We start from the raw sequence: 21515 nt of genomic DNA on the forward strand, positions 1-21515 counted from the left end.
TACAACTTGTATAAACATTAAATTGGTAAAATAAAACGAATTTAGAAAAGGGAAGCAATTAGGCCTCTGGTAATAGTAAACTCTCAAAATCCTCTTGCTTTCTTGTTTGCTTTCAATCGAAACAAAGCAAATTTACAATGTCCACTTCCGTTTAGGTTTTTAAAAGGATGTAATATCATTAAATAGTTTCTTCGAGATGTAGAAAAGTAGATTATATAAAATAAAAGTAATTAAATTTTTAAGTATTTACAATTTGAAACAAAAATGGTTTGATATAAAATACTCTTATCAAGAGATTAAATGAGAAAAGGAGAAGATAATGAACGGAGCTCAATCTCATAAGTCCGGTAAACAAAAACGAATCGTGAACAGGGGGAGGGGGGTGGTGTATCTGATGACATTGGGGAAATCCTAGTAAAAGGACGAAGGAGAAAGATATTCAGGGCTTTATTTAAGTAAAACTTTAAGAGATAAAATCCTTACACAATTAATTAAAGGCAAATAGACAAACTTAACGGGGGGGGGGTGAAGATTGCACAGATCATGTTATCCATATTGTCAAGAAATTGAAATTGATTTTTTTTTTTTAAATCAATACAAAAAGTAAACCGGACTATTGTCTGGGGGCGGAAGTTATGTTAAGTGCCACTAAGCGACTGAAGGCCATTCTCTATCCAGAGTTATCATCTTCCGCTATACGCTCACTGTATGTGGGAGCGTAGCGAGACGACAACTCTGGATAGAGAATGGACTGCACGCTTGTTTAACTGATCCACAGGATGTTAACTGTAATAATCAACATTTAAAATCAGTTTGCGGAAACATTTTTCTTCTTTGTCCTTATTTGTATCTGATAAAAAAGAAGTTGAATCTGTGTATCTGACCTTATAAATTCTATATATAAATGATGTTTTTGCATCTCAAAATATTTTAAAGACATGCAAAATTAGTTTTTAACATACACTAGATGAAATCCCGCGCAAGCGCGGGGAATTGAATTTATACCACTACCGACAGAAAAAATCCATTAATATATATATTGTAGTTTCTACTGACAGCCTACAGGCTTATAGCAGGAAGAAATACTTTGTTCAAAATCTCGCATGAAGTAGAAGTACGTCTCAACCCCCACCCCCCATTGTAAAACTTAAATAACAATTTCATTAATTGACGTTTATTGTGAAACCTGTTATATACTTTGTTATGGATATTGTATATACTTCGTTATGGATATTGTACTTCAGATACTCTTATTTCATTTCAGTCAAAAAATGCACATTTTACTGAGAAATTGATTTTTTTTTTGGTAAAAATTCACAGGTACTTGGGTCTTCGTTTATGAATAATTATGTATGTACCTTATTGATATGTAAAAACTGTACATATACCTTACCTCTTTTTCTTTTTTTTTTTACATATCATTAAGGTACATACATATTTATAATCTAAGACCCAAGTACATGTGTAAAAATTAGCTTTTATATAACGCCCTATGAATGCATTGGCGGATTTAGAGGGGGGGCCCAGCCCCCCTCCCATTTTGTGTCCAAAATACACATAAAATTTAATAAATCTGTGTCTGTGGGCCCCTACCCCAACCCCAAACTGCCCCCCCCCCCTTTTCAAAATTCCTAGATCCGCCACTGGAATAGGCCGAGTATTTGATACAAAAGACTGTTTTCAGAAAAAAAAAACCTGAAATGTATTGATTAAAGTACAAAAGTACAAAATTTTACAGCATAATTGTTTTTGAACAATGCCTTGTTCATTAATTTTCTCTTTTCATGTAAACAGGTTTATTACGAATTAAGTCCAAATTGTACTTCGGGTTCGTTGCCACGATGCTCTCAGTGAGGAATATATACAAATTTTACTGATAAATTTATTAGGAAAACCCACTAAATATATGTAATTATAGTCTTTCGATGTATAAATATATTCACAACTTACAGTGTTATCAATGATTTACCATTATTTCAATGACCATTCACACAAAAGTTTTTTTGTTTTTTTTTTGTTTTTTTTATGTTAAAGCAGCTATTTTCTTTTTAACATCGGGCTCGATGCAATATGATGTTCTAGAAGCTTCCGTCAATATTACGATCGGTGAACGACAAAAATAATTTGCACATTTTCCTTTTTAATCGGTTATCACAACTTATTTCTTTAATACCATTTAAATCAAGTTTTGATTGAATAATTCAGTAATGACGTTTAATGAAATAAATAAACGATTGCTTGTTGCCAGTTTCATTAAAAATTGCCAGTAACTTAGATCCGCCAACCGGAAACGCCACCGTACTCACGTTTTTGCTATTTCATGGCTGTTTATAGAAAATAAAAGTAGACTTTTAATTTAATGTGCGATACTTACGATGCAAGTGAAATCTAAATATAGTTTACGGACATCATCTTGTATCATGTGTATTCTTAGAGGAGTAAGTACATGTAAGAACTCTGGTACACCCGTTTCGGAGTTTATTTGCAAAATTTATTAATTTATAAGTATAGATGTATAAAAATGTCTTTGGTTTCTTTAACATAGCTACTGTGAATATGCAGGTATTGCTTGCAACATATAATCATGAATTTATAGTTAGAAATTTGCCTTTAAACAAATTGTACAGGAAAGTCTGCTTTTTAAGGATTCTTGCATATTTGGCATATTTTTGGCATTCATTGGTACAGATTAATTTTGAGCTTCTCGGGATTTTTTTTCTTAACACAGTTTTTAGAAGAAGCTGTAAGAAATGCAGTGCTTAATTATCTATCTATAACTAAGTTTGAAGTTCATAAAATGTTTGTGCATTACTAATTTTATAATAAGAGAAATATGTGCAAAATTTAAAGCACTCAACAATGTGTCAAGGTTTAAGTGCAGTCTGTGCGTGACGTTAAAGAGAGATAACTCTCATGATTTGCCATTTAAAATCATCAAGATTTATCTCCCATGTGTCATACAGTACAAGTATTTATGCTGGGAAAGAGTGGTTCAACTTTAATTCATTAATTGCAGAAAAATGTATACATTTCAATTTCTTTAAAACATGGATAACATTTATTTACTGAAGCAATTAATTTTTTCTGATATTTTAAGTGATGTGTTTTCCTCCACTATTTAAGTATTCTGTCGCCCAAAGAGCATATACAAGTCGCATGTACAATATAATGTAAAATATACCGTTTTAGGATGGTTAAATAATAATTAAGAAACGTAGACTTATGAGATATATAAATACGAGTTCATTACTCTTTTGGTAGAGTTGCAAGTTGTTTTCTTTTTTCTTTGGGGGGGGGGGGGGGTGACTTGTTTATTTCTAGATCTTATAAAATCCCTATTTATATATAAGTATTTCAACTTGTCTCCATTCAGTATCTATGCGGTTGGGGTGGGTGGGGGTAGGTGGGGGGAGTTGAAAGAAGATTTCTTGCAAAACAAAAGACCTTAGAGATGCTTAAACATTAAATCTCTTGAGTGTTAAAATTTCAATGAACAAAATTAATACCCAGTTTTTATAACTTCTTATATCAAAGAACTTTTCCATAACAAATCCGCTTTGTATCTGGATTGCTTGCAGTGTTTCGACGAGTACCGCTACTTATGACAACCTGGTATCGTTATGCTGAGTTTTACTATGTATACTTATGAGAGTCTTCATTGTACATACGTCAACAAAACATAATAATCATGATTCAACTCAAAAGCAATTTTCCCAATGTAAGGGTGCCCCCTCTACTACGGTTATTAGCTCATGCTTTACTACGTGTACGCAGATCAAAGATGCATTCATCTCAAAGTCAGTTTAAAGCAGCTAGATTTCCAGATTCTAAGCCGAATTTTATCTAAACGTTATCTTGGAGAGGTCATCCATTCGTCAGTTTCTAAGGAATTTCAAAATAAACTGGATTATGTGCTCTTACTTCCGAAAACCAGGTTCTGGAAGAAGTGTTTTTGTGTGGTTTAAAGTACTTACAATTTTGTTTACTCGTGTTAAATGTTTTAATGTCGATACAGAACACCCTTTGATTTTTAATGGAAAACCTGGATCTAATTTTGGTTCTACAGCCGAAATTGTTGCGGATTCTAAAAAATGGTAAGGAAAAACAACCTGCTTTTCACAAAAAATGGCTTCTTAAATCGTTTCTTTTCCTTTGGTGAATTTAAATTTCGTTGACCCGGCACCAACAATCCATATTTTTTTAAAAATCAATGCTTATATGAAAAATGTGAAGATGACGTACGAACAGTGAACGATCTCAAAAATTCTTTAAACAATACAAAATGAGAACAAGGCAAAACGACAGACCCCCGGAATCTCCAAAGGTTGGATTAGGTGCTTAGGAGGAGTAAGCATTCCCTATTATAAGGATTATATCTAATTTTTCCGAGTTTAATAGCTACTTTCTATAAAGGTAATATCTTAAATAAATTAAGAGGTCTGAAGCAAAGCATTCTATAAAACATTTTCCTATGTTTATCCTCAAACACACATGAATACAGAAATAGATGTTATCAAATTCTGGCAACCAAAACGCATCTGTCTCTAGGTTTTTTGTTGTTTTTTTTTTCATTTATAACAAGCTAATTAATATGAATCAGAAATAATTGAATGGAGGAGGGGATTGTCAAAACCACATTAGTAGACAAACATGCAATCGAAATTAATCAACACATGAGCTTATACAGTTTTGCGAATCCCCGTCAGATTAAGAAGCATTTTAAACAAATTCGATGTAATGGGGTAATTTCGTGCCAATTTACATATATCTCATATAATTCCCCCAAAGTAATGGTGCATTAAGAGTCATCTGTTGGAAATGCGAAGTTTTTATAAAATTTATCGTTAAGACGTAGATAACGATATTTAATATCTTTAATTTTTTTCAAGAAGTAGATATGATGCCTGTTATTTATTCAAGAGAGAGAGAGAGACGGAAATAAAACCCACAGCAGCATCCTGCCTGTCAACTAATCTCATAATTACCTCTCGTTCATGGCAATCCGATAAGAGGTATACTTGACTGAACTATTCAGGAGTCAAATTATTTCTTATCGTGGAATGCTATCACATTTTTATCGTTTTACAGTACAAAACCTGTGCAGCAGAAAGGTTAACCTTGCAGAATTCAATTTGAAACTGCACAGATGTTTTCACACATTCTTGTGTCAAGGTTAAACAAAAATGCTTCTGCCTTTTCAAAGCATTTTTGAAGTGCTTCCGTGTTTTCGATTATAGAGTATCTGGATGAGGACTTCGTTTTTACGAATATTTCCTCTGTAAAAGACACAGTAGCAGACATTGTTTCCATGCTGCTCTTGAGATCAAATTCACTTTTCGTTTTCTATGCTAAACAAAATCTTTAGTCAAGATCGAATGCGTCTTTTGTTTAAGTCGAATTAACCAAGTACAATGTACCAACCTATAGAATTTAATTTTTTTTTTCAATAAAGCCGTTTTCAGCGAAAAAAATAATTGTTAAATACAATGTAGAGCCAAAACTTATTTAATCTTTCAAAGGCAACTATAGGTACTACATGTACAGGTCGGGTTCCTTATCAATGTACCTGCAATAAGTGACCTGACTGTTCTTATCCTTTGTGACCATGCATCCTAATTGTACTTTTTATTTTGCAATAAATCCTGTATTGAACCACTTTTTGTATATGTTTTGCTTTACTTTTTCATGCTATATGTAGTTATTTATAATCCTAAATGAAGCCGTACCTACTTCACTTCTGTTTGCTTTCTCATTTAAATTATATTTGCCACTGGTATTTGTGCAAGAGTTCACAAGTGCATGCCTCCCAAACAGTGTTTAGAACTTAATTTCCTTTTAATACAGTGTGTGTAGTTTTTATTCAGCATTTGGTATTACACTAATTACAAGAGTCACGTAACCAGGATACATATGACAATAAATGTGATGTGCAGAAAAAAAATCGTTGTTTCATTTGCAACTGTAGTGTATTCATAACAAAACTCAGCTCTTCTTAAACTTTCTACATTTTTTTTTTGATTTTAGGCACTTTAACTCGCATCCGGAAACTCAATACTTTTTGTCTTTATATCCTACGCTTGCCCATGTTAGGGAACAGTTCATGTAACAATTATATATATATATATATATATATATATATATATATATATATATATATATATATATATATATATATATATATATATATATATATCAGGTCCGTAGGAAGCAATTTCAGTTGGGGGGGGGGGGGGGCACAGCTATACATTTTCAGTTGAGGGGGCACTATCAACTACCAAAAATTCCTTGACAAGCAAAAAAAAAAAAAAAGGTCATCAGATGTTTTCATTGAGGGGGCACAAGCATATAGTAGCTATGTTTTCTATAGTAAACTATATATCGGCAAAATTATTGGGGGGGGGGGGGCACGGTTCCTACGGCCATGTATATAATCATTAATTAACAAACATCTGATAAGAAACGAAAAACAAATTGAAACATTTAGACTTAGTATTAAGAAAATTTTAAAAACCTTTATTCATAAGTTTTATGTATGTTATCAATAAGGAATTATTCCAACGAAGCAATCAAAAATAACGTCTCCCCATTTCCCCATGTGCACAAATAGCTCGGACGCCGCTGGTCAGAAGGTAAAACTCCAAGTTCAAATTTACCATTAGGTATTTATTAAAAATAGCAGACACAATTCTAGTACATGTACATAAAGTGTGTAAAGTACTATTTGACCTTATAATCGCAGACTTGGCCAAAAGGTTGGAAGATGATTAAATGACATTCTCAATTTAATAACCAGAGGGTTATATGTAAAAGGTCAAAACACAATTTTATCAGAATTTAATAATCAAGAGTTTATAAGTACAATTTCACAGGTGCTTAGGGCTGCATTGGTATCGGCTGAGAATTTCGTATTGCGATATATAGCGATATTTTTAATTGTATTGCGATATGTATTGCAATATTTTCAATGATAGCTAAAATGCTATTTTTCTTATTTTATTTACCTTCATCTATATGGAGAGTGTGTAAAACTATTATTTATAAATACATTGTGACCAAAAAGTTCTTGTTGATTTCACTACAGTTTTAGAACGAAATGCAACCATATAACAACAACATTACCGTTTGGTATGGTTGAAAACGTTTCTGACCTATTAAATTTCATATTTTACTTAAGAAATCTAAAGTCCATGCAATTTGCCGGTATATCGGTACTGGAAAAACGTATCGCAATACGATATTTTTTGTTAACGAATCAAAATGTACCGGAATATCGATGTTACTGCGCAGCCGGTCGCTGGAGGTCTTTGAAAACGTAGTTTCATATTTGAAATTGAACGAAACTTCTAGGTCACTGCAGGTCGCAACATTGTGATACGGAGGGCCGTTCGTGTAAATTTTTTACTCGAATATTCTTCTTAATTGTAAATACACAAGTAATAAATAACAAATAATTAAGGTTAAAAAAGCTCACTGGGAAATGAACTTGGCTGGTACGCGATCAAATCTAGGATTTGATCACGTGGCCTACCAAGTTCATTTCCCAGAGAGCTTTTTAACCTTATTATTTATTTCTTAATTAAACATTATCGGTAGCCGCCACAGCAAATGCTAACCAACAAAATGTATAATAAGCTACACAGGTTGTAGTAACCTTTCCCCCTAATCTAAAAAAAAAAAGATTTCTCTCTCTCCCACTTGTTCACATTAAAAACCTGTCATGAATAGAAAGAGAGTAAGCCACAATAGTGAACGGGATCTTACTTGTTATATGTACATATCAATTTGACATTTTACACTGACCCAAAACAAAACAAAATAAACAAAATATAGTCAAATATAATCACTTTGACTACACTCTAAGTAATAAAATAATTAAATCTTTAATACTGTTATTTATTCTAGGGTCCTTGTTGGTGCTACAAAAGATAATTTCACCGACAGACCGGAAATTCCACATCCTGGAAATGTTTACGCATGCCAAGTTGATTTCCATTCTAAGTCCAGTTGCACAGTTTTATCAAATTTAAGGACTGCAGGTGCATAGTATGAATTCAACAGAAAATAATTCTTTAAATAAACTTTTTAGTAGGTCACCTGAATCACTCAGGTGACCTATTGCTATTCGTTTTCGTCCGTCGGCGTGCGTCGTGCATTGTGTGTTAACATTTGAACATATTTAGCTTCTTCTCTGAAACCGCTTAACCAATTTCAACCAAATTTAACATATAGCATCTATGGGTGAAGGGAAACAAGAATTATGAATTTCATGGGCCCTGCCCCCCTGGGGCCTGAGGGGTGGAGCTAAAACCACCAAAAATAATGCAATCTTTAAAAATCCTCTTTTTTTACTCCTGGACATCAAGCAGTCAAACTGTTGGCATGATTGTAATAAGCATTGAGTCCTCTACCAAAATTGTGAAATTCATGACCTCAGGGTCCGGGGTTCTGGTGCTAGGGTGGGGCTATATAGATCATATAGTGAAAGTGCATTATTTCTTTGAAAATCTTCTTCTCTGCTCCTTGGTATTAAATAAACTAACTAAGTACATAGTTTTGAAGAGCAGGAGTGCCTCTTTCAAAATTGTGAAATTCATGGCCCCAGGGTCAGGGGTTCTGGTGTTAGGGCGGGGCTATATTAATTATATAGGGAAAATGCATTAATTCTTTGAAATCTTCTTCTCTGCTCCTTGGTATTAAATAAAGTAACTAAGTACATAGTTATAATGAGCAAGAGTGCCTCTTCCAAAATTGTGATTTTCATGGCCCCAGCGTCAGAGGTTCTGGTGTTAGGGCGGGGCTCTATTGATTATATAGGGAAAATTTATTAATTCTTTGAAATCTTCTTCTCTGCTCCTTGGTATTAAATAAAGTAACTAAGTACATAGTTATGATGAGCAAGAGAGACTCTTCCAAAATTGTGATTTTCATGGCCCCAGGGTCAGGGGTTCTGGTGTTAGGGCGGGGCTCTATTGATTATATAGTAAAAATGCATAAATTCTTTGAAAATCTTCTCTTCTCCTGGATATTATATAAACCAAGTACATTGTGACGGTGAGTTATGATGAGCATGGTTGCCTCTTCCAAAATTGTGAATTTCATAGCCCCTGGGTCAAGGGTTCTGGTGTTAGGGCGAGGCTCTATTGAATATATTTAATGAATATGCAAAAATTATTTGAAAATCTTCTTCTATGCTCCTGGGTATTAAATAAAGTAACTTAGTACATAGTTATGATGAACAAGAGTGCCTCTTCCAAAACTGTGAATTTCATGGCCCCAGGGTCAGGGGTTCTGGTGTTAGGGCGGAGCTCTATTGATTATATAGTGAAAATGCATTAATTCTTTGAAAATCTTCTTCTCTGCTCCTGGATATTAAATAAACTAACTAAGAACACAGTTATGATGAGCATGGCTGCCTTTTCAGAAATTGTGAATTTTATGGCTCCTGGGTCAGGGGTTCAGGTGTTAGGGCGGGGCTCTATTGATTATATAGTAAAATTGAATTAATTCTTTGAAAATCTTCTTCTATGCTCCTGGATATTAAATAAACTAAGTACATAGTGACGATGAGTTATGATGAGCACGGTTGCCTCTTCGAAAATTGTGAATTTCATAGCCCCTGGGTAAAGGGTTCTGGTGTTAGGGCGGGGCTCTATTGATTATATAGGGAAAATGCATAAATTCTTTCAAAATCTTCTTCTCTGCTCCTTGGTATTATTCAAACAAAGGAAGTGCATGGTTGTGATAAGGAAGAATGCCTCTTCTAAAATTGTGAAATTCATGACCCCTGGGTTAGGGGTTCTGGTGAAGAGGGGGAGGGGGGGGGGACTCTATTGATTATATAGTGAAAATGCATAATTTCTTTCAAAATATTTTTTCTACTACTGGTTATAAAGCAAAGAAACAAGTGTATAGTTATGATGGGCAAGGGTGCTTCTTCCAGAATTGTGAGTTCATGGCCCTTGGTTCAGATGTTCTGGTGTAAGGGTGGTGCTTTATATATCTAATAATATAGTGAAAATGCATTTCTTTGAAAATCTTCTATGCTTCTGGGCATATTTGAGGCAGAGTAGAAGTTTTAATATGCAATAATATTTTTACCAGAATTTTGAACATCTTGACCTTTAGTCAAGTGTTCTGGTCCTGGCCAGTGCTCTATTAACTTGTATTCTGTTGAGCAAAGTTATTCCCTTTTCGCATTCACCTTTGATATTTCATCACTGTAAACAATTTATTTGAAAGGTTAATAGAATACGAGAATTATGCAAGAATATTAATTGTATAATACAAAAAGTACTTTCACAGTTTTAATGATCAGGTAGACTTGGAAATAATAGATGAATCAAAATGAGACAAAAATAACAGTATCTTTTTAAATGTTCTTCAAAGGCTAAGAGAGGCCAATGTTAGAAGTAATAATATGGGGTTAAAAAATAGACATTTTGTTAAATAGTCTGCATGGTAATAGTGATAAATGGGGAACAGATAGATACTAGACCAATCATTTTGTTGACGCTTATCATACTATTTTTCTTGCTTTTAGGCAATAAAGCTACATTTATCAGTTTATGGATCCTCTAAATTGTTGTATTGTACTCATGTGACCGTTAAGGCCCTAGGGCCTCTTGTCTGATTTCTTTCTTCAGAAGTCTTTATTCTCTGAATATATAATTATGGTGCTTATTGATAGAATCGGCAATCTGTTTCCAACATCTATATACAAAATGGCTTTCTTAATTTCAATCTCTCTCTCAAATATTTTTTATAGAACTTCACGCAAACAAATCACAGGACGTATTCGAAGAAAAAGAACAACTTTTAGGGGCCAGTATTCTTGTACCCGAGGATAAGACCAAAGCAATCAAGGTACATGTATTTAAGGTTTAACATCCATTTCTTATCCATATAAAATTTTGCTATGATTCTCATAATTACCAAAAGAAAGCTAATACATGATTAGAATCTTTACAAATTCAGAATACCTTGCGGGGTAAAATTTGAATTTAAACATCACAGATCTGCGCACCAAACTGGAAGAATTTGCGGTTCTTTAATCCAAACGATAATGTGGAAGATTACTACCAAGTGACCGGAAATTGCTTCCTCCTGAAAAATAGGTCCGATCTCATGAATAATCCGGTAACAAGCAGATTCCGAATTCCACCTGATCTCCTCGATTTTTACAAAGCACCACTTATTGGATTTTCACTTTCCGACATCAAGGTAAGTTAAGTTACAAAGTACATGTACTTACATGTATCATCAAGAAACAAATGATTATTTAAATGTGGGAAATAAATATATAAACCTCTAAACATCTTGCAGAAAAAAACCCGTAAATTTATAAAATTTAAAATAAAAAATTATGAAAATAATTAGGCTATAATATTATGTTTGGTCATAATATATAATCTTATAAACATTAAGTTGATTATACAAACAGTGTATTTTACCTTAAAATTCAATTATTCCATTTTAAATAAAAGTGTAGGCAGGGACCTATATACTAAGTATATGGGTCCCTGGTGTAGGTCACTCTCACTGCAATAAAGGACCATGAGATTGGAACTCTTCAGTGAGCAGTGTATAGAGGATCCTTAAATAAATGTTAAGCACGCACACTAATGTCACAGAAATGTGGCTTGGTACACAATGGCAGTAAAGAATATTAAGAAGTATGATTATTATGCTGATCTAAAAATAAATTATCAATATTTAAGTGAAAGTTTCTGATTTTTCAGACTCCAGTTTTTGAAACCCTTTATGGCGCACCAAATGTTGGAAGGAGTTCAACAGGTAAAACTGATGTGCATATGTGTAAGTGCTTCTTTACAAATAAAATTAAAACTTTTATCTCTTTTCGTTTTGTATTTTACATCTACTAGTTCATTTTTGGCTCTTTTTTTTTTTTTTTTTTTTTCATTCTTTTTGGAAGAAAGGTGGGGGGGCTTATTTTTTTTTTTGTACATTAATTATGTTGTCCATTTTCAAGAGCTATTATATACATCAATAAGCAAAGAACAACACAAAGGGCCTTAAACAAAATTTATTTTAATATAGGAGGAATTGTGGGTAAAAACGACGGCACACTTACCAGCGTTACGTCACTGAAACTAGAAGTGGAAAGGTCAGAGGTTATAAAGAATACCTACTTAACTGGGTCATTATTCGGTAGGTATTTTTTATGTAATACTATCAAAATAAACATATGATTTGATGCAGTAGGTTCTAAGTGTTGTGTCAGATTACATTTCGTTGGGGAAAAAAATAATATCTAATTGCTTTGGAGAAAAATCTCTTAGGTAAAGTTAATTTCCTTTAAAATTACTTATTTTGTAGGGGGAAAATATACATGTATGTTCCTGGTATTTGAAAATAATCTTATTTATATTAAATGTATAATTGACATTTTCTATAGTAAGCATTTTCCTTTTAAAATAATTTGTTTCTTTATAGTTATTAAATGTTCCGAGTCGTATAGTTATGTACAGTATTAATATTTTCCATTTTCACATGTACACCTGTCCTATTTCTTAAGCTGAAAAGCCTTCAACAAGTTTATAATTATATGAAATGCGGTTCATAATACTGCAGAAATGTCAGTTTATAATATAAATTTTATAGAGATTTATTTAGATTATATCCATATAGTAAGTTTTTTATTTTACCTTTATTATACCTTTATAGGTTATAGCATGGCGACTGGAAATTTAGGACAAAACCCGTTTCATTTTGTGGTAGGCGCACCTGGATTCAGCAACAAAAACGGAAATATTGGCGCTGTAAGTTGTATAAAACAATTTATGTAATAGAATTAATGATTTTGCATTATTTAATGTTCTTAATATTCAGTATCACGTATTCATTTGTATCATCATGTTTTCCATCAACATTTTTTGCCTGATTGTTTCTGTATAATATTACATACATGTATATAATTTGTAAACGATTTTGTTACGTGATCGTTTGTACTTTATCTCCATATATTTTATAGTTCTCCGTATTTATATTTGGTGCACCTCCAATTCAAGTCAAACAGATTGAAGGAAATCAGGTTTGACCTTTTATTTTTTGAATTGAATAAAAAACAATTGCTTTTAAAATAATAAAAATTTTATGATTGATTAAGACAAAACAAATTTTGTAACAAGTCAAGCTAGTTGGTACATTATATCGGTATAAAATCAGGTTGGAGGTGGATTTGGTCAGGCACTCTGTATTGCTGATGTAAATGGTGATAATAATGATGAGATCCTGGTCGCGGCACCAAATTGGTTTTCTATGGACGACCAAGGGAACAAAGTGCTCAATGATATCGGAGCCGTCTATATATATTACGGCACGGGAACATCATCTGTAAGCCAAATATAAGCATATGTATTTATTTTTTAACAAATATCGTGTGTTCCTATTCACATTGTGAAGTTAATTAGTGTCGAATTATATAGTTACATGCATATCAATATTATATAAATGTACTTAAGCAAAATTAATATAAAGGAATCTATCCTACGTACGTGTAGTTAATATTAAAGCAATCAAATGAAAGAATAAAATTAATCCTTTTGATTTAATATTTACTCATGTAGAATATCTGAATGGGAAAATGATCTGTAAATCTTTCAGATTATTGACGATACACCGCAAAAATTACATGGTTCATTTTCTCCGTTCTCAAGATTTGGGACTTCGATCGCTAATATTGGTGACATAAACAGGGATGGATTTAATGGTTTGTGATCAGGTCAAGTTTACTGTCTTAGCTTTCTTTCAATGTGTATATTGTTACTTATGAATGATGATGATGGGATCTTCAGGTACCTTAATTAATTGATGACAATTGTTCTGTAATAATGGTTTACTGAGCAGCGTTACTACTTCTCTCTTTAGCCATTATTTTCTCCTTTAATTTTACCGTATAATATTCAATCAGCAATTCACTGTATATAACATGGCCTTACGGTTTTATTACATGCTTTAAAATTATATTTTTTTCATTACTCGCAGATTTCACATGTTTTCTTTTTGACTAATTGTATATTACTGTTCTGGTATAAATAAACATAGAAGACCATGGGTTTTATGTTTTTCAGATATAGCTATTGGAGCTCCGTTTGAAAACAAAGAGGGGGCTGTTTACATTTTCAATGGTGGAAAGCCTAAATTAGAAGCTTTGTACTCACAGAAAATAACCGGATCCAATATAAAGCCAGGTCTTCGAGGATTTGGATGGTATATATCAAGAACAGCAAAGGATTTAGATGACAATATGTTTAATGGTAAACTCATAGGGAAAAATATATATGTATGAAGTTTCATTAAAGTATAAACAGTTGAAATTGCAGAGTATGTTAAAAACGTGTTTTAAGATATACGCTTACCATAAAAATAAGATACACGTGTTGAACATGTGGTCATAAATGTACGTTTCGTATATGAACAATTCAGTACATGTTAAGTTCATGTAAGGAGCCCTCAACATATGTTTAATTAAACGTATAATGATCGTAATCTTAAAGGAATGATGAACATATGCCAACAATACTTATAAATGTGTTTCATTTGCGAGCAAATACCTTGAATTCTAAACATGTAAATGGAATTTTCCATGTGAATTATTTCATTTGCTCACTGAGCGATTAAAAAACATTCTTTTTAAAAAAAAAATATCTCATGTACATCATGATATTGCAGCATATCATTGGATTTTAAATATTTAATTTCCTTTTGTGTTGTTATTTCAGATTTTGCTGTTGGAGCCTACAAATCAGACACAGCTATGGTACTAAGATCTAGAAACATAATTAATGTCAACTGTGAAATAACAACAAACCCAGACCGCATACCCCTCAACGCTAGCGGTACATCATGCAGTTATGGTCGGGATTACAATCCATGTTTCTCTGTGTCTCTCTGTTTTAATTTTACCGGGGATGGAATAACGGATACTGGTATGGAGCTATATTCCCCGAGTTAATCATAAGTTGCACTCAAGACACTCAATTTGTTTTCCATCAAGTCATGTCCATTTCTTAATTATTTACTATATCGCCTTATTTCCAACCGCTTTTAAATCATTTCGTACCTTCAAAATTCAATTTCAAGAAATCTTTAGAATTTATGAACAATGTGCTTGGTATTTAGAACTTCTTGTGAAGAATTGCCATGTACAGTGTAGGAGAGGATACATTAAGGCATAACTATAAACATTGTGATTTGCACAAACACTCATGCATTTTTCTCTCTTTTCAATTAATTTTAATAGTTCATCTACATGTAGAACTATACATTTTTCAAAGCTTTTAGTTTTAATTTCATAAAAGTCAATCTCTATAAAGGAAAAGAAATTAATAATAATATGTACGATGTAATTTCATACTTTTGCAAACTGATTCAGAATATGCTTTCCAAGAGGTCCAGATTGAAAAGAGTAATTATTTTTGTTCATCATTATGGTATTGATTTTTCAGATTCATTCCTCTCATTATTTTGGCACGATATTAATGTGAGTTAACAAATTACTAATTTTGCTAATTACACTGTTTTCCAATTTAGAAATTGATTTTACAATCACTGTTGATGCAAATGAAACACGGAAAAGAGCAGAAATCATCAACCAAAAGAGTCAGCTCTGGACAAAGACTGTGTCCCGGTTCATCGTGTTTTCTAATAAACCTCATCGTTATAACTTAGAACTAAGGGTACCGGTAGGTTCACTTTATATCTGAAAAAGCTTAATAGAAAGGCATGATCATTTAATTCAAATAAAACCTCTTTTCAAACTGAGTAGAGTTTATTTTTTTATAAGCTTCTTTTACAAACGAAAGACTATATTCTGTTTATAATATTAAGATTACGTTATTATACATGTAGCCTTTAAAATGCAATTAGGAAATTGTTACTTGTAAAATGATGAATATTAATTGAAACAGGTCATCGACAGGAGGTTTTTCCAAGTCATGGAGAGACCTATAGTTCTTAAGGTCGATTACAGAATAAGTGACTCATCACAATCCGGGAAAGTAAGAGCTATTCTGAAAAGGGACGTAACTCCAACATTCTATGGAAAGGTATAAATTTACTTATATTTTTTGTTACAGTTCTTGTTTAAGAATGCATTGATTTGTTGTTAAAAATTATATGGAAAAGGAATACACGTTAAGTCCAACCACTACACTATACATGTACATGTAATATAGAAAGTCCAAACAATTTGTTTAATATATTTTTTTGTGGATTTTTTGGTTCCTTCATGTCTAAAATAATTTTAGACCAAGGAAAAACTTATAATTATATTTAGTGTTTTGTAGCTGAAAAGTCAAAAATGTTTCCTAATACATTATAAATTCTGACTTTCGATATTTAAACCTTTGTATTTATCAATGAATGTTGACTTTTCCTTAACAGCTTAGGTCTGTTATAGCATATATCAATACATTACTAAAATGTGCAATAAAGTTTTGAATTTCCAACACACACACGCGTTTGTCCTTCTCATCAAATATCTATTAAAAAAAAAAAAATAAAAAAAAAAACTTTAGATTTAGTCTGGTATTATTTTTATGCCCTATGATTTATTTACTATTCTTCTTTTTTATATTGTACTTGTTCGTCGTTTTATATTGTACTTGTTTTTAAATGTAAAGCGCTTTAGGATAATTGTATAATTAGATAAGGCGCTATATAAAAGTAAAATAATAGAATAATAATAAATAATAATAAAAACAATTGTCTTATAAACAAATTCTTATTCAGGCACGTTTTGACACCGGCTGTAAATCAGAAGATGGAATGTGTCGATCAAATCTGAACCTTCGTGTGACTTTTGACAAGAAGAGACTTCTGATCGGCAATGACACCATCTTACAAACGAAAATACTTCTGAAAAACTCTGGGGAACCATCCTTCAAAACTTCACTTATTATTAAATACTCTGATCTAGTGAGATTCAATACAATGAAAATAAGTCAATCTTCCGTGAAAATGTCTTGCGTGGAGATGAAAAGCAATAATTCTATAGAATGTGAAATCGAAAATCCTTTTTATCAACGTATGAAAGGAGAACTGGATATTTTCTTTGAAGTGTCCAAATATCTATTGGAGTTGACTTCCGGTTATGTATCTATACAAAGCCTCGTTTTCAATGTGACATCCCTAACCAACAATGACATTTATCCAGAAGATAACACAGTGGTTAGAAATGTTGATATAGCTGCGTTTACTCGTACCACTATGCAGGTGTAAGTTTACTACAACTAATATTGTTATTTTGCATCTTTTTTAAAGAGGTTCAAAGGACAAAATATATGCTCGTAGAGAAAAATTTTGACTAAAGTCAAATGTTTGGGGAAAAAAATCTTTTTCAAATGCGAAGTTTTACATTTTCTATTGACAGTTCCTGTTTGAGGTCTTGATCAACAAATCTGATAAGACATTTTGAATTTCTTGGCTAAAATGTAATTTCTGTAAATATGCAAACATGTTTCGGGAAAAGGATTTTTTCGCTTAAAATGACAAAATAGACTGGCAAACAAATTTGTTCATTACAGATCAGCATCAGATGAACAGATAACAACAGCTAACAGTAGTATACAGTTCTCCAATACCTACCGCCTCTTTAACGAAGGACCTTGTGTTATAGAGAAGGTTGATCTACAGTTCTTTATTCCCGTCAGAACTAAAGACAAAATCTTTATCAAAGAAGGCGATGTCAAGGTATCAAGATATAACAAATGTCTACTAATCAAGTTTGAAATGTCAGTGTTTGATATATGTTGTATGATAATATTATTATTAGTTGGGGGTGGGTGGGATATTACAGATTTTTTTGGACACCTCTTAATTACATGTATGAATAATTTATAACCTCAGCAAATATACTGTTTATGTCTACAAGGCAGAACAAGACGTTCGACCACTAGATCACATATCGTTATACATTCAACTAAAATTTTCCCTTGGGTTGAAATTAATTGAAATTGTATATTTCAATAAGGATCGATTCATATTCTATAATTTTGCAGATTCGATCTCATATTATTGAGATTGAATTGAAGATTGAAAATATACTTTTTTTGACAAATTTATATCTTTAGTTATACTGTTGACGATTTTATTTGATCTCTGCAATCTGGGATTATATTACAATAATTGTATTTAATATTTTATGTATCTCATTTTTGAAAAAAAAAAAATCAAGGAGACATTTACTTTGGTATACATTTAATTATCAAAGGTACAAAATAGTGATGAAAAAGACCAATGCAAAATATCGTACTATCCTCTCGGCACTTTGATGACTACCACTGAGAACCCCATATCAGGCAGCAGCACTTTGCAGTACAATACTTCCGGTATAAAGGTCACACCCACGAATGCAGATTTTCAGCCAATCAGGGGCATGCTAGAGAGCTCACAATACATTGTAAGCTATACATGAAAACTTCGGTTTTGACAATTTTATTCATTTTACTTGCAGAAAATTTATGAATATTTACGTTTACTTTGACTATTTTATAACACCTGTATGAACAGTAGTAATTTAAGCAACGTTGTCTTGTATATTTGTAACATGTATTTTGTAAATGTTATACACTGGTTTTATCATCAATTCAGAATCCTTACGAAGACATTTTTAAAATTAATCACAAAAAATCCAGATATGATAGAAAAAATAATCTTTACGTACCTTCCTTTAGTACTGTGACAGTGGCCTCGGACCATACATGTGTGCCGTAGTGGAATGTACACTAAATATGGTCAAGCCCGAGGACAGCGATAGCAGAACCTTTAGGATACCTTTCGACATCCTCTTGAAGGATCTACCTGAGTTGGAAAAGGTAAAATTCACTTTTCCCTTGTCAAATTCATAGGGCAGGAATGGGACAACAAAAGACATTATAAATTTTACAAAGAAATGAATCATTTATAAATAGTGTTTTATCAAGGATCTTTTTAAAGTTCAGAGATAAGAAGTAAAATTGTGAAATTATTATGAAAATATCCAAATATTGTGTTAATTGAAATTGGACTTAATCATCTTAGACACTGCTCTTTTGACTAAGACTTTTAAGTTTTACAAGCGTAAATTAGATAGAAAAAAATCATGTCGCTCATATACATGAAAAAAAAAAATTGGGAACAAATCCTTATTTTTCATTGAACAGACTAAGAATCTTATTTTATGTTTTATCTTGTATTTTATATATTCAGGGGAAATCTTTTTATACGTTTGTCACACGTGGTCGTGTGATTCCAAACAAGAAATCAAGCGTGCCATTGGTGTTGAGCAAAAACGTATCAGAAGAGGTACGATATGTATGGAATATTCATGGTTCTATAATTACATTGTAGTATCAATTTTACGAATACGATAGTTGAAGTATATACAGTTAAGTGTTACAATATTTCCTCTATACTTGCAAAGAAATAAATGGATTCACGCAGCCTTTACTGTACAAATATTTTTTTTTTGTATAAGGTCTGTAAGTTTCGTTGACTTTCACTTTTGTTTTTATAAGAGCTCTTGTTTAGGTTCAAGTTTTCAATTAAACATGTTTTCCCCTTCTAACATTTTAGCAATGTACTTGAGCTAAATCTTTCACACATTTGAAAATGATTTTTCAAAGTGAATTCGTGCTACATCTGTTAATATTATTTTTTTTCAGTTAATTCTCTGAAATATTAAATTGTGTTATAATTTTACAGATATATGTAGCCATTATTCTTCCAAACTCCTTCTCCCAGGGTGTGGAGGAAGTAGACCTAGCAATAATTATCCTGGGTTCTATAGGAGGTCTATTATTATTTGTGCTTCTGGGAATCATCTTATGGAAGGTTTGTTTTTTTCTTGTTTGTTCTTTCACGTGTTTGTTTGAAGATATCAATTGGCTACACGAACGGACGCATTTCTTGCGACTGATTTTTATTGTTCGTTGGTTACGTAGACAAAAAAAAAAATTAAAAAAAATGCTGGCTTTCTCAGTAATGAACCGTACTTTTTAAAAACCATGTCTTCTTGATAAACGTGTAAAACATTAATGTGAAAAAAAAAAAATAGAACCGTTGTTAATGATTTGATTCCTGGAAGACATTTTGATGTATAATAGCCGGAATATACCTCTGTATACCTCTAATTGCATTAAAAACTTGAAGAAACCCTTTTTTCTATTGCACAGTGTGGATTTTTCAAAAGAGAAAAAAGAAAACAGGTTGACGAATTCAAACGTAAAAGTCGAAAAACCCGAATGGAATCTGTTCGGAGCGCAAGGAGCGGTGCCGGGTCAAGTCGTTCCAAACCACCAGAAGATCAAGAAACGCTAAATAAAAAGTTTGATGAAATGGATGATAGTTGTTTTACAACATGATTTTGTTTGACATTTAGCGTGCAACTGTAACCAAGGTTCTCATAGAATTATATCAGAATGCGTATACATGTTATGATTCACAAGAAGCTCAAGTATGAAGAGACTCGTTTTAGAAATGAGATTCAACCTTTCACCTGTGCCATTTTTATCTTATATATATGTGAAGATTTCAGTCTGATAAATGCTTTCTTCAAGTTGCTAAAAGGGAAATTTCAGTGCCTACATTTTCATGAGCAAATGCAACTTTTGAAAGTGTAAATGCTCAAACAGTATGTATTCCTTTTCTATTAATAGCAACATTATTACGCTATCTTTGTTTACTCTCGCAGAAGTCGTAAAATATCTTCATGTTTAATATTCTATTTGTATTTAATGGAAAGATATATTAATCGTTTGCATGGTTCTCTATTTATTACATTTTCAACAGTGAAATATTTGTATTTAAGGGGAAGATATGTATCGATTGCATGGTTCTCTGTTTATTTATTACATTTTCAACAGTGAAATAGATGTAATATTTTGTATCAGTGTGAAAGAATATCAAAGTGATATTTTCATATCTTGATATTATCATTTATATACATGTATCAGATATTTGTATGGAGGGTATCATTGAAAATTTTCACCCCTCGAAAACCATTGTCAATTTTGGTTTAGCCTCGGTTAACAATGGATTCCTTGGTGTTAAAACTTTTAACGTAACCTCCACTACCTGCAATATATATATTTGTACATGTATAATGTCCATTCAAGAACATGAATTCAATGTTACATACAGGTACATGTATACAAGTATATATCTAGTGAATGACATGAAAATAATTTGGTAAAGGGAGGAGACATCAGATTTTGTCACAATTAAAACTGTCTTATTTTGTTTTTAAAAGATGATGATTTCTATCTGTATGATTACGTAAAAAAAAAATAAAAGCTAATGATCTCATTCTAGACTACATTGTATTTATATCTTTTATGGAAAGTATATGAATTTGACATTAAGGCACAAATGCGTACATGACCCATTAACATGTATGAGTATCTTTTTTAATACGAATGCCCTACATTAAAAAGGTATTGAAGTTTTATAATGTGTGCCATTTTAAATAGAATACATGGAATCCTTATAAAATTTATTATCATGAATTTTAAACT

General features: G+C 32.0%; 1 protein-coding gene across 1 annotated transcript; it reads left to right on the plus strand.

The window, feature by feature from the left end:
• The first annotated feature begins 3766 nt into the window (after nucleotides 1-3766).
• On the plus strand, nucleotides 3767-21306 carry LOC133176030 (integrin alpha-9-like). Its single transcript, XM_061311205.1, has 21 exons — nucleotides 3767-4094; nucleotides 7903-8036; nucleotides 10766-10863; nucleotides 11014-11220; nucleotides 11739-11793; nucleotides 12058-12168; nucleotides 12685-12779; nucleotides 12992-13051; nucleotides 13186-13353; nucleotides 13624-13729; nucleotides 14091-14276; nucleotides 14742-14948; nucleotides 15553-15704; nucleotides 15930-16067; nucleotides 16753-17237; nucleotides 17547-17712; nucleotides 18233-18421; nucleotides 18696-18836; nucleotides 19210-19305; nucleotides 19705-19833; nucleotides 20175-21306. The coding sequence occupies exons 1-21, from the start codon at nucleotides 3910-3912 to the stop codon at nucleotides 20361-20363; spliced, it is 3297 nt and encodes a 1098-aa protein (XP_061167189.1). The 5' UTR covers nucleotides 3767-3909; the 3' UTR covers nucleotides 20364-21306.
• The last annotated feature ends 209 nt before the right edge of the window (nucleotides 21307-21515 follow it).

The sequence above is a fragment of the Saccostrea echinata genome, unplaced genomic scaffold (genome assembly GCF_033153115.1).
Source record: "Saccostrea echinata isolate AGI-Se365-2 ecotype Australia unplaced genomic scaffold, CSIRO_AGI_Sech_v1 ptg000065l, whole genome shotgun sequence".
NCBI classification, from domain to species: domain Eukaryota; kingdom Metazoa; phylum Mollusca; class Bivalvia; order Ostreida; family Ostreidae; genus Saccostrea; species Saccostrea echinata.